At 38.1% G+C, this 18,781-nt stretch overlaps 1 protein-coding gene across 4 annotated transcripts in view; it reads right to left on the reverse strand.

Annotated features, from left to right (window-relative positions):
• pigo (phosphatidylinositol glycan anchor biosynthesis, class O) overlaps positions 1-18,781 on the reverse strand; it is a 32,305-nt gene that overhangs the window by 2,968 nt on the left and 10,556 nt on the right. For 2 of the 4 annotated variants that reach the window (XM_043687882.1, XM_043687872.1), the window contains exons 4-9: positions 17,873-18,032; positions 12,424-12,600; positions 8,500-10,108; positions 6,154-6,357; positions 4,253-4,440; positions 2,701-2,771 (exon numbers count right to left, since the gene is read on the reverse strand). In XM_043687882.1, coding sequence (XP_043543817.1) covers positions 2,701-2,771; positions 4,253-4,440; positions 6,154-6,357; positions 8,500-10,108; positions 12,424-12,600; positions 17,873-18,032 — 2,409 coding nt within the window. The other 2 variants (XM_043687890.1, XM_043687901.1) reach the window with 2 other exon arrangements.

The raw sequence follows: 18,781 nt of genomic DNA on the forward strand, positions 1-18,781 counted from the left end.
TAATCTGAGGTAACCCTCTTCGCTGTCCACTACACCTCCAATTTTGGTGTTATCTGCAAACTTACTAACTGTACTTCTTATACTCGCATCCAAATCATTTATGTAAATGACAAAAAGTAGAAGACCCAGCACCAATCTTGTGGCACTCCACTGGTCACAGGCCTTCAACTGAAAAACAACCCTCCACCACCATCCTTTGTCTTCTACCTTTGAGCCAGTTCTGTATCCAAATGGCTAGTTCTCTCTGTATTCCGTGAGATCTAACCTTGCTAATCAGTCTCCCATGGGGAACCTTGTCGAACGCCTTACTGAAGTCCATATTGATCACATCTACCGCTCTGCCCTCATCAATCCTCTTTGTTACCTTCTCAAAAAACTCAAGTTTGTGAGACATGACTTCCCACACACAAAGGACCTATTAATTCCTACTGTTTGGTTCCTCTCTGCCAACCAGTCTTCTATTCATCTCAATACACTTCCCCCAAACCCACGCACTTGAATCTTGCACAATAATCTCTTACCTGGGACTTTGTCAAACACTTTCTGAAAGTCCAAATATACCACATAGTCTGGCTCCCCCATGTCAACTCTACTCGTTACACCTTTACAGAATTCCAACAGATGTATAATGCATGATTTTCCCTTTCATAAATCCATGGTGACTCTGTCTGATTCTGCCACTACTTTCTAAATGCTCTGCTATGAAGGCCTTGATAATGGATTCGAGAATTTTCCCCATTACCAATGTTAGGCTTACAAGTTTATAATTCCGTTTTCTCTCTACCTCCCTAATGTGCAGGACATGCAAGTCCCTACAAAACTGAATGACAGGAATGGCAGAATTCAGGAACCATGGACGAAAGGGAAATTGTAAAATTAGTCAAAAGGAAAAAGGAAGCAGATGATAGATCTAGGCAGCTACAAAATGACGAAGCCCTTGAGAAATTAGGAGGAACTTAAAAACAGAATTAGGAAGCTAAAAGGGGCCATGAAATGGTTTTAGCAAAGAGGATCAAGGAGAATCCAGAGGCTTTTTATGCATGTATTAGAAGAAAGAGGGTAGCAAGAGAAAGAGTAGGCCCACTCAAGGACAAAAAAAAAGGTAAGTTATGCGAGGAACCACAGGAAGTGGGAGAGATCCTTATGAGTACTTTTTAATCAGTATTCATCAAGGAGAAGGAAATGACTGATGTTGAGGTCGGGCCTGAGTGTGTGAATACTCTAGAAAATGCCATTATATTAATGGAGGAAATTTTGGGTATCCTAAATTGCAATACAGTAGACAAGTCCGCAGAGCCAAATGGGATCTATCCAAGGTTATCGTAAGAGGCAAAGGAAGAAATAATTGGGATACTGGCAGTATCTTCACATCCTCTTTGACCACAGGCAAGATTCCAGAGAACTGGAGATTAGCCAATGTTGTTCCTTTGTTTAAGAAAGGAAACAGGGATAATCCAGGGAATTACAGGTCCGCGAACCTGACGTCTGTGGTGGGGAAGTTCTTGGAGAGGATACGGAGAGACAAAATACATACATGTCTGGAAGAAAATGGACTAGTTAGTGACAGGCAGCATGGTTTTGCATGGGGAAGGCGACGTCTCACTAACCTGATAGAATTTTTTAAAGAGGTAACAAGGATAATTATGAGGTAAGGGTTGTGAATGTAGTTTATATACACTTTAGTAAGGCATTTGATAAAGTCCCACATAGCAGATCGGTACAAAAACTAAAATCACATGGGATTCTGAGTAGGCTGGCTAAACGGATACAAAACTGGCTTGGTCAATAGAAGAGAGAGAGCAGTGGTGGTAGGATGTTTTTCAGAATGGAGACCAGTAACTAGTGGTGTTCCACAGAGATCAGTCTTAGGTCCTATGTTGTTTCATATACATGATCAGGAGGAAAATACGCATGGTCTAATTAGCAACTTTGCAGATGATACGAAGATTGGTGGAGTTACTGATACAGCAAATGATTGTGAAAGGATCCAACAGGATAGATTGGTGACTTGGGCACAGAAATGGCAGGTAGAGTTTAATCCAAACAAATGCAATGTGGTGCATTTGGAGGATCAAATTTAGGTGTGAATTGTAGTGGAAATGGCAGAATCCCTCGTAACATTAACATTAGATGTCTCTGGGCGTACAGGTTCACAGTTTCCTAAAAGTGGCGACACAAGTGGCCAAGGTGATTAAGGAGGCATATGGCATGCTTGCCTTCATAGGCAGGGACATGGAGTACAAGAGTTGGCAAACCATCTTGCAGTTATTTTGGTAGACTCACTACCAGTTTAAGGGAGATGTGCAAGGGAGGTATTTCAGGCAGAGTGTGGTAGAAGCCTGGAACACATTGCCAGAGGTGGTGGTGGAAGCAGGCACGTTGGTGACTTTTAAGAATAGGGAGGGAATAGAAGGATACGGGCCGAATAAGGGCAGAAGGTTTGTTTTTTAGTTTAGTTAGGGCATGATGATCAGCACAGGCTTAGAGGGCCAAAGGGCCTGTTCCTACTACTTTTGTTCTTTTCTTTGTTCATATTGTGAAAGTTTATGGCCTCTAAACAACAACACCAAAGACTTCTAATGAATGGGTAGCAACTATGTTGATCCTTAGATACAAATCAATTCTTATTATGTTGTTTCATTCAAGTTTATGTTTCTTGATTGCTATTAGTTAACTACTCACTACTAATATTCAACATACTTTGGTGCGAAGATCTTCCACACCATTAAGTGTCTCCTCAATATAGCAACAGCACATACAGAAGCAAGGAGCTGTGTAAAGAAAAAAAAAAGTCATACAATTTTCTTTAAATTTCAAGAGAGAGTATAAAACCTTTCATTGTAAGTTTCTGTCTTCAAATATAGGGCAGCTTTTTTTTAAAAATAAGCATTTCCTTGTCTTCCTGTTTTAAATGACATTTAGAGCATTTCTGAAAATCAAGTGGTAATTCAGACTTTTGTCAGTTTGTTTAAATACCTCTACTTAAAGCCATTCTGTCGGAACAGTTCGTCGTTAATTTTTCGAACCGACACATAAAAACTCGCTTCAAAGCAAAATTGGTCTTGAAAATATTTACCTTTCTCCCCCTTGGTAGGTTTTAGATGTATTGTGTTCACTCACACCGTTAACTTTTATTATTCACCTCTAGATTCAAGTTATGAAATGGGCAGGAACTTTGGTAAAGAGAAATAATGCCTACATGGAACAAATCATTTACTCCAAAAGTTCATCAGAGCAAAAAAATACTCAAATTAACCTCAAATCTCTCTAAAGTTTCTCCTAGTTATCAAACATAATGCAGTCATAATTTTAAAAATTTCAGTATGAACACTATCCTGTCTCAATTGCTTTGAACTATCTGTCTAGTCTCCACAGGACAGTTGCATCAGGTGACAACAAAGAACAGAAAAATCCTTTTCCCATCCAACTGGATCGCACATTACTGAAAAAACAAATATGGTCCTGACTTTTGAGACAATAGTCTCGTTTTGAATGTTAAAACGCTCTCAAGATTCACTTACATTTTTACTACCCAAATCTCTCCTACTTTCTATGCTTTCATTACGAACAATAATGCTATTGAAAATTATGCATTTCTCGTGACAAAAAAATCTCACGTGTGCATTAAGTACTTGTAGTTTACTGCAGTAAGATAAATTATTCATCTCTGAGCTAACATATTTGTTTACAAACCAGAGCATCAAATCCTCCTAAATCACTTCTCACATCAGTCACTCCTATTCAGTTTCGAGTTGAGACAGGCACATTAGTTCCAAATTATATACAAAGCCTTTAAACTTTATAGAAATAGGAGAATTTATTTCCACTTGTCTCAGCTGGATTCAAAACCAAGCTTTCTTTTTAATTCATTCACAGGACGTTACTGGCCAAGCTTAATTTATTGTACATTAAAGTGCAGTGACAAGTTGCATTCTCGAATACCTTCTCGTAGGTTGCTCATATCGGAGAGAAGTTAAGGGTTACACACATTGCTTTGGTTTGAAGTCACATATAGGCAGATTAAATATTTCAATGCAGGAAATACTCAAGGGGAATCTTCAAGTAATGAATGATTTTCATGCATTTACTTTCTATGAATGTTCAGATTAATTAGTCACTTTGACTACACTCCACTACGTTATTCTATTTTAAACACCCACCATCTGATGTACACTGTGCTATTCATCAAACAGTAAGATGCTATGGTGGAACAATGACAGTAATCAAAGTACTTTTATATTGAACAAAGTACCTGCACACCGTAGACAAATAAGTATCGCATTCCCAGTTGCAGCAAGGCTGCAGAAAACATCTGAGGTTTTTCTCGCAATCTCATCTCCATCACTTGATCTTCATCGCCAGAATTCTTTTTAATGTTCTTGCTTTTACAGCTTTTCATTTCACGAACAAATGGCCAAAGCAGCAACAAGGGACATCCAACTACCTCAAGAATATAACTGAAAAGTCAGTTAAAAGTTTCAATGCATTTATTGCAAGGCTGATATTTTCTCATTAATGTGCTCTTAAACACCAATTCTCTCAATGAAATGCATCCCTAATAATTTAGTTTCCCAAGAATCTAATATCGAGCAAGTAAAATCATGATAAGCAAAATACCTACACACTGCTTTCTGTAATAATTAGACCTCCTTTATCACCATTCTTAGAAAAGGTGACCGATAGTGTAGTTCCTCTGTGTCTTGCATTCGTTTTCAGGTAAATGAACACAGAAGATGGGAAATGGTGATAAATGTACATCAACATTATGAAGGATCATGTCCAATTGTGGGCACTACAGTTTAAGAAGGAGATGAAAATTGTTGAACAGATTTATCAGAATGGTTTCCAGGCTGAGGGATTGTGGTCACATGGACAAACTAGAGAAGCTGGAATTGTTGCCCTTCAGAGGAAAAAAGCCAAGATGGGTGATGGAGCTTTATTTCAAGGGTTTGGATAGAGTGAGTAAATATAAATTGTTTGCAAAGCCTAAGTGGGCAGTAACCAGAGGGGAAAGATTTTAATTTTGAGAACAAAAAAAAGCAGAGATTATGTAAAGAAAAACTTTTTAAACAACCAATGTTTAGGATTTAGAATGTTTGTGCTATTTCAGTATTAGCAGTCAAAGATACATTAGATAAAACATGAAGGATTAAATTGCAGGGATTAGGGTAAAAGCAGTTGAGTGGGTCTAACTGAAACAGTCATCAAAACTGCTGGACAAACTTAATGGGCTTCTTCTTTATTACATTGTTCAATAATTAGGATCATGCAATTCCCTTTCGTCCAAGAACCAAATCTAGTCAGTTGGCCTCAGTTACAAAGTGGGGAGTATTGTGCCTGTTGTGTCACAGTGGTAATGTCCCTACCTCTAAGCCAGAGGCCTAGGTTCAAGTCCCACCTGCATCAGGAGTTGTGTCATAATATCTCTGAAAAGATGGATTAAAATAAAACAATTGAGTAGTAAACCTAGCAATTTCATAACTCCAGATTTGTGTATCAAAATAAAGGTGATGCTCATGGCACTAACCCTTATTTGTGCACAAACAGTACACTGACTTCAGAAAAAAAGTATATACACTATGTTTAAGTGGCAATACCCAAGTATGCTTCTTCATCAGTTTCCTGAAAACTAAGCTTTACTATTTTTCTCTCAAATAACAAATTGAATGTTGAGATTGCTGCATTTGATTTTGGATCTTGCATCTGCCTCTTTTTCAAATGTTTTCCTGTTCTTTTTTAATAGTGTCGTTGTCTCAACTATTTCTTGTGCATTCCATGATGCAACACAACTACATAAAAACTAACAAAGCTGATGAAGTCATGCCCAACATAGAGTCACGAATTTCAGAAATGGCAATAGGGACTGATTAAGCACTGAAGTTCACAATAAAGTACAATTAGCCTCAAATTTACAATATGTTCAACTACTTCCAGAAAAGTCAGATTTTCTTAAGATGCATTATTTTAAGTCACATGGAGACCATTGTAGAGCTTATTACAGTATATGTTTAAATGACTTGGAAAATTATGAGGTTGATGTTTAAAGGGATCCATAACAGGCCATCAGCCTGTGACAACAGCACGTTTAATTCCATAGTAGTATTATGTAGAGATTAAATTCAAAGATTAATTGTGAAACAATTATATAATTACCTGCAAACAGTATATGAGATGCAAAAGTGTTCATTCCGACCAGCAGTGCTGGCAATATATTGGTGCTATGTCCTTCAATGAACCCAACAAAAGCTGCATTCCACTGGATCGCTGGGAATGTTGGCTGATGCCCTGTAGCATAAAAGAACTGTGTAGCTGTAAAGGCCCAGGCTGTAACTGCATACCAAGGAACAAAGAAATAACCTTCCAAAAAAAAACAAAAAGAAAACTTAAATCAGTGCCAAACATTGGTAAGATTATGGGAGGAAATCAAATCTCAACTAAGGACTAATTTGAAAAGCAATTTCTTCGACTTCTGTCAGAATTTCAGCACTAAAGAAGTGATGTCAGGAAATTCAAACGACAAACTATAACTCATGAATTTTTACCATATTCCATAACAAGTTATGTATACAATATAATCACACTCCGATAAGTGCATGTTATGAGAGATACCGAGTCACCTAATCAACTATTGAGGATTGACTGTAGAAACGATTCAAGGTAAATACAATTCAAAATTGTAACTAAGAGTGATTCTTTTTATCCTCAGAATGTGGTAAAACACTTGCATTCATTTATTGCCTTTTGTGATCTCAGTAAATCACTCATTCTTCCTGTTTCTACCAGAGATGTTTCACCAACTAGGCAGTCTATAACCAGGGGACAAGAGTATCAGAATAAGAGGAAGGCAATTTGGAATGAGAAGAGGCATTGCTTCACCCAGGTAAATGAATAATTGGAATTCTCTACCCAGAGGACTGTGGAATTTCAGTCATTGAGCTTGTTTGAGACAGTGATTGATAGGCTTCGATATAATAAACATATCAAGGGAGATGGAGATAGTGTGGGAAAATGGCATTGAGGTAAACCAGCCACGATTCTGCTGAATGACACAGCAGACTTGATGGACTGAAAGGCCTACTCCTGCTATTCCCAATACTTGACCCAATTTGGAGAAAGTGAGGACTGCACATGCTGGAGATCAAAGTCAAGAAGTGCGGTGCTGGAAAAGCACAGCCTGAAATTCAGTATCCGAGGAGCAGGAGAGTCTATGTTTTCAGCATAAGCTCAATCCCATAATGAACTCTATCCCCAACCTCATATATATGAACTAAAGAAATGGCACCTCATCTTTAAATTAGTCATTTTATAGTCTTCTGAACTCAAGTATTAATTCACTAAGTTTAGATCATAATCTCTATCTTTTTTTCCAGATATCTGTGGGTGATGAATCTGTTATTTTCATTCACAAAACCATTTTTGCTTCTTTACCCATCTCAATAGCTCCTTTGTCACTTCATCTTTTCTGCTTTTCACTCCATCATACACACACTTTTGTTCTTCTTTTAACATAATATCCTACTTCTGAACTTCAAAAAAATTTGTTAAATTCCCAACTTTTCGACAAGATTAACTGTTCCTCTCTCCACAGATGCTGCCTGACCTACTAAGTATTTCCAGCATTTTTCTGCAAAGTTTTGCTCATGTATCCATTCACTTCATGTGTCAACTCTTTTGAAATCATTAACTAAACAGTTTCATATTATTTCCATTTCAAACAATAATCGTCTCACTTTCTAAAAATATGGATTCTGCTTTAGACGTTTTCTTCTGCTAGGGCACACCAAGTAAAGCAAACTTTGTCTTAACTGGTACTTTATGAACTGGCAATCTAAACAAACAAAAATTATATACCTCAAATACAAGAAGTTTACTGTATTTTTGTAATCTCTGCAATGTCCAATTAGCCAGCTGAGTGTGCAAGTGAGAAGGCTCATTGCTGTTAAGTTTTATTTAAGACAAAGTTGCATTATTATTTAAGTGATTTATGCTCTAAGTATAAAATTAATGTGTATACTCCCTGCAATAAGTTTCTATTACTTGGTGTGTGTTTTCACATTCATAATATGGACCTCTTGATCCATATTTCCATGTCTCATGTGAAGATTATAAATTTGTGTTTTATAGAAGCTAACATTACTGACTATGATTTGTTTCCAGGTTTGTCTGATCTGTCCCTGTCACATGTCTGATATTGTCTTAATGATTCTCTTCTGTCCCCTCTCTTGGATTGAGGATCTTTCCTGAAGTAAGCCTCACGAATTTAAGTTCTGCAGAATATCTTTGGGTCAATGGAACTTTTCATGCTTGAGCTCATGGGCACAATAAGACAGATGTAAAAAACATAGATTTGCACAGTGGAAATGATTCAGCTTAAATATAAAAACTAAACATGTTGCATCGAAACTCGATCAAAGCAAACTATTATTTACAAACCCTGAAAAGTGCTGTTACTTACACATCCATGCTTTAAATGACCTATTAATTGAAGCTACTACATACCAGTGTTATTGGATTGTAAAGAAAGATTCCTTGTTGTACCATGTATCTCAAGGAAAGAAAATCCCTCCAAGAATAACAGCAGGAAAGCCAGTGACATTCGCTCATTATGCAACATAATAAGTAACAACGTCAAAAGAGTAAGGATGGTGATAAGAGCAGCAGAATATACCGTTCCCAATCCATAAGCGGCCATTGTCCGAGTCTTTGTTTGGTTGTCATTAAAATGTATGCTCATAGCTTTCTGCATCTTACGGTAGATCAATGGAACTACATGCAGAGAGTCAACTTCTGTTGTCATAGAGTCTTTGTAGGAAGGGACAAGAGTGTCATCAGACTCCCTATTGTCTTTTATGAACACGGTGATTGGATTCCATAGGACGATAAGGAAGCCTGTTATTACGAGCACAAAGACAATGCCTGGGATAATTATCATAATTTTCCTAGTCAGATCTTGGAGTTTAATGGAGGTTTCTTCTGAAGCAGCATTCACAGCCCAATAGCAGCATAAACAAAACACAATAAATGGAAAACCCAAACGTATAAAAAACACAACCAAGTGTGAACTATTAAGGTTGCCATAATGAAGGAACCATCTTCGTATGAGGTAAACTAAGGCTCCAAGTGATGACACGGACAGGATATAATGGAAGTTCTTTTGCTGACTATTACTTATCCTTGACAAAGGTTTCAGAAACGGTGAAGGCTCACAGTCTGCAATTTCTTCCCGACAGTGATAAAAATTGCTGGAAAAAAGAATACAGACCATAAAGGTCATCATGAACACAATTAAGTAACAAGATTCTCGTTTGTATGACATGGAACCAGAATTCTTTTGTATATCTGGTACAAATGGTGTATTTAAACAATAATTGGTAAGTTTTCCATTCCATTTTAGTTTCAAGACAGTAAAAGTTACAAGCGATTTCAAAAGGAATGATACTACTTGCCCTTCAGTTATTACAAAGCTATTAGAAAACATAGCCAAGCACCGTAATAGGAGAATTCCCAAAGGTATAAAACATTTGAGCCAACTTTTCCATTTCTGTTGATTACAAATGTTGGAACTTTGGATCAGTTTATCGGAGTGATTATGTTTCTTGCGTTCCAGTCTCCAGAAGTTCCAATGGAAGCTCACGTGTGATCCAAATGCTATCCAAAAACATATCATCAGTGGTTCCAGTGTAATGCCAGATATCAGCATCCAGAAATAAACTGTTAAGCCAGCAGTCAGACCCCAGATAACTGGATACAAAAGCAACTGCTTGTACAAAGATTCAAATGTTGATGCAGTTTCTGATACCAGAAAACAATGCATGCATGTTGCTGCTAAAAGTACAATGCCATAAAGCATGTGTGCTGGATTGAATCGTGCCCATGATTCTCGACACACCTCTTTGGTCTCTCTCAAGTAGCGTTGCTGTGTGATTAACAGATTTTGGAACCTTGTGTGAAAATCTTGGTCAGGAACAATTTTTTCAGATTTCTGCATGATTGTAATCAGGTCATTATACTCCATCACTGCAGTGGAGAACAATTCCTTCAGATATTTCAGCTTTGTCACAGGAAGATCCCTAGCAGCATAAGAGTAGGATTCCAAAAATCGATTCACCTATACAACAAAATTAGAAGATTGGAAAGAAGTTAGTTAAATTTACACAGCACTTCTCAAGATGACAAATATTTCTAAGCACTTTACAGCCAATGAACTACTTTTCAAGTACAGTTAACTGTTATATGTTATAACTGTTAGAGGAAATATGACACGCTGCTGAAAATGTGTTGCTGGAAAAGCGCAGCAGGTCAGGCTTATGCCCGAAACGTCGATTCTCCTGTTCCTTGGATGCTGCCTGACCTGCTGCGCTTTTCCAGCAACACATTTTCAGCTCTGATCTCCAGCATGTGCAGCCCCCACTTTCTCTCGAGGAAATATGACAACCAGCCTATACACAAACTCTCATATATAGTAATGTGATAATTCCCAAAAGATCTGTTTTTTAAAATATATTTTAGGGATACATATTGACCAAAACACCATGAATAACGGCCCTTCTCCTTCTTGATATAGTACTGTGGGATCAAATACATCCAGTTAAGCAGGCAACTGGGGCTTTTGTTTAGCAAAATTCAAAGGACAGACTTTTATGTCCACATGTCATAAGATACATAAAGATATGTTCGAGCCTTGTAGCTCAGCGAGCAAACCTACATCCAGAACCTCAACCTGAGCTACAAATCTTATCCAAACTCATTTTCTGGATCTATTCAGAAAATGTCTCCTTTATCTTACTTGTACTTTACCAACAATTATATGCCAAGAATTGTTTAACTCCATGAACTGCAAAAAAAAACTCTACTGAGGAAGCACTAAACTATAAGTCACCTCTTCATTTGAAAACGTAAACTTAATTCCAAGAAACTCATCTGATATTAACACATTTATACAGCTCCTTGTTAAGTGGTCAGGAAATGGGCCTTCCAATCAGTTAGCTGCCCTTTGACAGTTGACCACACCACCAGCCGATCTTGAGACAAGTGTCACAATTTTCACTATTGATTGATATGTAATGATGAGCACTGTAAACTATGTTTTTAAACATCAAAAGGAGGATGGAATTGAACACACTTAATTCCTACTTGGGTAAAATATTCAAAGGTTTTGGATCGGTCTCAAACCCATTGATCAGAATCATTATAGTGAAAAGAAAGTTAAAGTCCACAGCATCCCATGATATAGGATCTCTATTGGGTTATCAAATTAAACATTTCATTTTGAAGGGTTAAACTTCACTATGGAGTATTGCATAAGCTTGGGAAAGGTGAACACCTATCTATCTAATCCTCAGCAAAGATATTTATAATAATTGGCCTCAGCCCAGATTTTCAATTAATTCTCTGAATTCTACTTAAAGTAAATAGATCCTGATGGACACAGCTTGGCACAGTATACACAGAAAATAATTTGTACAAATTCACATAGAACTTTTCATGCAGTAACATGTTATTAGCTAATGCAAAGTCTTCAGAATTCAGAATGAGAATGTTTCCAGTGTTTTGACCACTGAACAAAAATGAAAAGTTCCACTCCTTTTATCTGAAATTTTTTTTGATCTTATCATTTAAATTTTTACATGTCAACTAAAAATTCTATTGCGTGAAGACTGGAGCACAACATTCATTAAGAACCATGCCCATATCTTTTGTGAAGAGAGGAGTGCAACATTCATTAAGAACCACTGTCTCTCTAACCAACTTAGTCTTTTAGTAAACCCTACTCTTTCCTTAATAATATGTGTATTTATAAAACATGCTTGGGATTTTCTTGACTTGTAAATATTTTCTCATACCCTCTCTTGTTTCATAATTTCCTTAAGCTCACATTACTGCACCAACCTATTTCTAAATATGTCTGACAAGGTCTGATGTTTCCTACCTCTGGTAAACATGACAAGTAGGAGCCACAACCCAACCAATGTAATCCACATAATCACTTGAAACTGCATAAAAATAGTAATGCTATGCATCTCTCCAATCTACTATCCTTTCTGTACAGAAGAATTTGGAATACTCTTTTTTTTGTCTAAGAGTCATCACGCTCAATGTAAAATTATAGTACACAATTATAGTACATCATGGAAACATTTTCTGAAATTAGAAACACTTTACCCATTTAGTCAAACAAACAGAAAAACAAACTTTAAAACTGCTTATTCACTATCAAAAACAATTATCTGAAAAAGAGACATGGTATTTGTCCACATGACTATATTTTTTGGAAAGCAACTAAATCATAGCGGTCTGTGATTTGATCTGCATGGACAATAATTAAGATTGGTGGAACTTGGGGACTAGAATAAAATATGAGAATAATTATAATTAACTATTTAATAACAAAAGTATCACCTGACAAATCTTGCAGTACTGTACCTGTATAGCATTGATATGTAGTGCTTTTGCCTGTTCAAGATACTGATTATCATCCAGCTTTGGTTCAGAGATAAACAAGTCCACCATCACCATTCCTATATTACTATAAGGAATAGGAATCCCCAGAAGAAGAGCTAAGGTTGGTACAAGATCTATCTGAGATACGACGTTCGAGTCCTAAATGGACAGAGATTTTATTGAAGTAATTACATAACCACCTCTGCAATGCATGCATTTAATAGAAACAGAAACAGTCAAGCTTGAATTTTCACCATTTTAAATGCAAGGTCTTTACTAGTAATTTTCCAGACTATATTAATGACATTTTGAATTGCATATAATCTCAAACAGAATTTATATTAGAATCTGTTCTTAAATTAAATGCTTATTTTGCTGTTAATAGGGGATAAATACACATTCCTTCTCTTCTTTCAATTCTCTGTTCATACAGCCAGACACAAGGTAGAAGAATGTAAAGTACTGCACTTTGGAACACAAAACTAGGACAAATGATGTGACCTGAATGGTCTAAATTTAAAAGAAAGACCCAATGGCTCACATATAAACCTTAAGGATGGCAGGAAAAATTCATTAACTCATTCAGGATGCTGGGCTTTGTTTGTTTAAACTTAAAGATAAGGGACAAAAACAAGACAGTTATAGAAAGTAAAGATTAAAAGAATAAGATAAAACATTTATGACTGATTAAATGCTAACTAGAGAACATTGTATCTCACTTTTGGCAACAGACTTTTAAGAATGATGTGAAATGATTGAAGAGGATGCATAGGAGAAAGGCACCAGAACTTTAGGTTCGGAATAAAATCCAGACAGAGATAGGATTTCTGTTCATAGACAAGATTAGAGTGGTGCTGGAAAAGCATAGCAGGTCAGGCAGCATCTGAGGCACAGGAAAATCGACATTTCGGGCATTTTGCCCAAAACATCAATTTTCCTGCTCCTCGGATGCTGCCTGACCTGCTGTGCTTTTCCAGCACCACTCTAATCTCGAATCTGATCTCCAGCATCTGCAGACTTCACTTTCACCTCGTTCTTTTTCATACAGCCAATTCCATTATACAGGTTGCAATGGCTAAATGGGTGGTGGGAGCTGCTGCTGCTAGTAACTTTCAAAAGACAATTAGATATCTTCTCTGAAAGAAACAAAATACTAGGAAAGAACAAGCAAAATGGATTAAATGCTTGACTCTTACAAAATGAAACTCAGACACAGTTGGCTGAATGGCCTGTTTTTATTCCGTAAGATTCAATGAAAATATGGAGCAGTGTTGTTTATTTTAAAAAATATAATACATGCTGCAACAAGGGTTCCCAACTTAGATCAGAAATATTTCAGAAGGTGCCTCATCACCAACAATTCCACCATTACTCATCTGATATGTTGATTCTTAGTGGCCAGCCCTCTCCACTCCAATACAACACAAACGTTCACCGATTCAGGATTGGCAAGTTGGACGTTCTCCCATTGTGTTATAAAGTGCTATATAAATACAAATTATTTTTCTGGTCGGATATGTTGCTATTTCCAAAAACATTATTTTTCAAATGAGCACATGGCTCTTTCTTATATTATGTAACGGAAATAGAATTGCGGATTCCATCAGGGCTCAATCAGTAGACAGTTTAACAATGATGCTGAGTAATGTGTGAGCAGAAAGATAAATGCAAAAAAACTCTGGCTGCTGCATATTTGAAATAAAAACAAAAACGCTGCAAACATTCAGCAATCAAAGCTAGGTGGGATCCCTGCTTTATTTGTGGATCGCCTCACATATTTAATAGGAAGAAAAATATCACAGAACATTTTCAACACAGGTGGCCATTTGGCCCATTATGTTTTACCAGCTTATTGCCAATCCAGGAGAAAACTCACTTATGGGCCTTGATCCATATACAATTTACATATCTAATGGGCTTGATCACAGAATGGTAGATATTGTCAAGGTTCTACATGATACACTAGTTAGTAAAGTTAAATCATGTGATATTTAAGAAGAGCTTGCCAACTGAAAACATAATTGGATGGATGGTAGGAGACAGTTGGTGATGGTGGAAAGTTGTTTTTCAGATTGGAGGCCTGTGACCAGAGATGTTCTGCATGGATCGCTACTTGGTGCATTATGGTTTGTCATTTATATACAATTTGGATGAGAATTTAGGAGACATGGTCAGCACATTTGCAGATGACACCACAATTTGTGGTATATTGGACAGTGAAGGGGTTATCTAGGATCACAGTATGATCTTGATCTCTTGGGCCAATGGGGTGAGGAATGGCAGATGGAGCTTAATTTGGATAAAAGTGAAGTGTTGCATTTTGATAAGATGAGCAGGGGCAAGACTTTTATAATTAATTATAGGGCCCCAAGTAGTCTTCTCAAACAGAGGGACATGGTACATAGTTCTTTGAAAGTTGCATCACAGGTAGACATGTTTAGCATGCTTGCCTTCATTGTTCAGAGCATCAAATATGGGAGTTGGGATGTCTTACAGAGGTTGTATTGTACATTGGTGAGGCCATTTTTGGAGGACTAGCTCTAGTTCTGCTCTGTTTTGGGAAGACTATTAAATTAGAATCATAGACTATAGAATCCCTGTTGAGTCATACAGCATGGAAATAGAACCTTTGGTCCAATGAGATAATACCGATCATAATCCCAAACCAAACTAGTCTCACCTGCCTGCTCCAGGCACACATCCCTCCAAACCTTTCCTATTCATGTACTTATCCAAATATCTATAAAGCGTTGTAATTGTACCTGCATCCACCACTTCCTCTGGAAGTTCATTCCACATACAAACCAGCCTCTGTGTAAAAAATTTGCCCTCATGTCTTTTTTAAAGTGTGAAAGCAGGCCATTTAGGCCAAAGGCGTCCACACAGACCCTCCGAAGAGCATTCCAGTCAGGTCCACTCCCCTACCTTTAAACCCTGCATTTCCCTAAATTGCACAGACACCACTGACAATTTAGCAATCCATCTATCTGGTCTGTGGGAGGAAACTGGAACAACCAAAGGAAATTCACGTAGACATGGTGAGAATGTGCAAACTTAACAAGGACAGTTGGCCAAGGGTGGAATCAAACCTTGGACCCTGGCACTGTGAGACAGCAGTGCTAACCATTGAGCCAAACAGAGAGATTGGATATATAGGAGAGAGTTCAGAAAAGATTTATCTGGATGTTGCTGGGACTGGAGAGTTTAAGTTATACGGATAGATGAAGACTTTTTCCACTACAGTGTAGAAAGTTTGAGGGGTGATCTTACAGATGTTTATAAAATCATGAATAGGAAAGGTCCTTTCCCGAGGTTAAGTGAGTTCAAAACTAGGGGACTTATTTTTAAAGGTAAGAAGAGAAAGATTTAATAGCAACCTGAGGAGCAACTTTTCCACACAGGGTGTTTTTTTAAAAATTCATTCATGAGATGTGGGCATTGGCCTGGCCAGCATTTATTGCCACCCCAATAGTCGAGAGGGCAATTGAGTGAACCACATTGCTGTGGGTCTGGAGTCACATAAAAGCCAGACCAGGTAAAGATGGCACTTTGCCTCCCAGATAGGTTTTTCTAACAATCAACAATGGATTCATGGTCATCATTAGAGGCTTCATTCCAGACTTTATTTTCATCAGCCAAAGTGGGATTTGAACCCAGGTCCCCAAAACATTACCATGGTTTCCTGATTAATAGTCCAGCGATAATGACACTAGGCCATCCCTCCCTGTGTGGAATGAACTGCCACAGGAAATGGTAGATGCAGGTACAATTATAACATTTAAAAGACATTTGGGCAAGCCAATGAATAGGAAACATTGAGAGGGATACGGGCCAAACACAAGCAAGTGGGATTGATTTAGTTTGGGAAACTTGGTTGGCATGGACAAGTTGGACCCAAGGGTCTGATTCCATGCTGTATTACTCAATATGCAGGAAATTCAACTTACTTTTTATAGAAATTGATACGATCACCTAACATTAAACATTACAGGTTATATCAAAAGTTATGTACCATTGCAATGATAAGAATTGTTGTCATACTACTGGTAGAATCTGGCAGATACACTAAGGGTCTCAGCTGCTGGCTAGTGAGCTGCAAGAGCTCCACCTCAGCTTCTTCTGCGAAGACCCACTACATCTCACTCAGGTACTTGACAAGCTAACAGCAGGGAGGGTGTTCAGCACAGAGGACGGGCTGGATAGTTGGGACTTTTTTCACTGGAGAGTAGGAGGTTGACAGGCGACCTTATAGAAGTTTATAAAATAGAGTATAAATGGAGTTAATGGTAGTTGCCTTTTTCCGAGGATGGGAGATTTCAAGACTGGGACCACATTTTGGGTGGTTATACCTTTCTGAGGAAGTGGTGGATACAGGTAAAATTACAATTTTTAAGAGACATTTGGAAGTGTATGAGTAGGAAAGGTTTGGAGGAATATGGGCCTGGAGCTGGCAGCTGGGACTAGTTTAGTTTGGGATTATGTTCAGCATGGACTGGTTGGACTGAAAGGTCTGTTCCCATGCTATATGACTCTATGACACAGTTTAGCTCTCATTAACATTCCTCACCTTCCTAAAGCAGGTCATTAGATCAGGCCTGTCTTTGCATGGGGAACCCCAACCACTCCAATATGAATTACAAACAATTCAAAACACATTCGCTTATTATACACCCCACACGATAAGACCCTTGACCATTGCTGGTGAGTGCTTGTATCAGAGAATGAAACCCTTAAACAGACATTTTTTTAAGCACTCTGAAGTGTCTAGACTGTTAGTGTGGCAAGAAGGTTATCAAGGTAGCAGGGTGCCAGTCCACTACTCTTCAGTTTAATTAAATGCCACCCCATCACGGTGGCTCAGTGGTTAGCACTGCTGCCTCACAGCACCAGGGTCCCAGGTTTGATTCCAGCCTCGGGTGACTGTCTGTGTGGAGTTAGCACATTCGCCCTGTGTCTGCGTGGATTTTCTTTGGGTGCTCCAGTTTCTTCCCACAGTCCAAAGATGTGCAGGTCAGGTGAATTGGCCATGCGAAATTGCCCAGAGTGTTAGGGGCATTAGTCAGAGGGAAATGGGTCTGGGTGGGTTACTCTTTGGAAGGTCGGTGTGGACTGGTTGGGCCAAAGGGCTATTGCCACACTGCAGGGAACCTAATCTAATCAGAGAGTTAACGGCAGACAAGATTCTGCCCTATTATTGGATCAAGAATTGTAATACGCCGAAAAGAGTTTGGAAACATTTAGGATAAACTTTTGTTGGGGACAATAACACTCCACAAGTGAAGTATGGGTTTATACATTAAATCAGGTACAGGAATATGAGAAACTATAATGTGCATCAACTGTATTTCTTTTGCATCTCAGATGCATTCAAATCACATCTCTGGCAATATAACAGCAGGATGCATAAAATGTTCTTCTTGGCAATACTTACTTCAGCAGGTTTGATCTCCAAAAGTGGAAGTGTGCTATAAATAAATAGTGCTGCATTGACTTCTCCTTCACTGTCACCCCCATGATCTCCAGTATTTGTCATTCCATGATCACCTAGGACCACCAGCAAGGTATCATTCTGCAGCTGGCCAATCAGCGACCTATCAAGTAACAAAGAAAAGCAAAAAAGGTAATTCTACACCTAAACAGAAGTATCATTTCACACAGGACTAAAGAAAACACTGACCACATATACTGATAAATAGGTTCTCCCCCTTCTAAAGGTTCTTATATACTTGTGTAAAAATCGAGCTTTAGAAACCAACTTCTTAAGCAAATATCCAAGAGTTGACTTTTAGAAAAGTAATATTTTTTTAAAAATTCATTCACAAGACGTGAATGGCATTGTTTAATCCACATTTCTTGCCCATTCTTAATGGCCTTCAAGAATGTGATGACAAGGTGCCTTTTCCAAATGCTGCAGTCACAATGGGTAGATACACCCACAGTACTGTTAGGAAGGTAGTTCCAGGATCTTAATTCAGCAACAGTAAAGGAATGGCCATATCTTTCCATGTCAGGATTGAGAGTGGCTTCAAGGAGAACTGAAGGATGCTGTTTCTGTATACTGCCCTTGTCCTCCCAGATGTTAGTGGTCATGGGGCCACAGGGTGCAGCATCATCAGCCTTGGTGAATTTCTGCAATGCATCTTGTAGATTGTACAAACTGCTGCTATGTAGAACTCACCAAGCAGCAGTAAAATCAACATTTCGGGCAAAAACCCTTCATCAGGAATACAGGTAGAGTGCCTGAAGGGTGGAGAGATAAATGAGAGGAGGGTGGGGGTGCAGAGAAAGGAGCATAGAGTACAATAGGTGAGTGGGGGTGGGGATGAAGGTGATAGGTAAG

The sequence above is a fragment of the Chiloscyllium plagiosum genome, chromosome 1, assembly GCF_004010195.1.
Source record: "Chiloscyllium plagiosum isolate BGI_BamShark_2017 chromosome 1, ASM401019v2, whole genome shotgun sequence".
In the NCBI taxonomy this organism is placed as follows: domain Eukaryota; kingdom Metazoa; phylum Chordata; class Chondrichthyes; order Orectolobiformes; family Hemiscylliidae; genus Chiloscyllium; species Chiloscyllium plagiosum.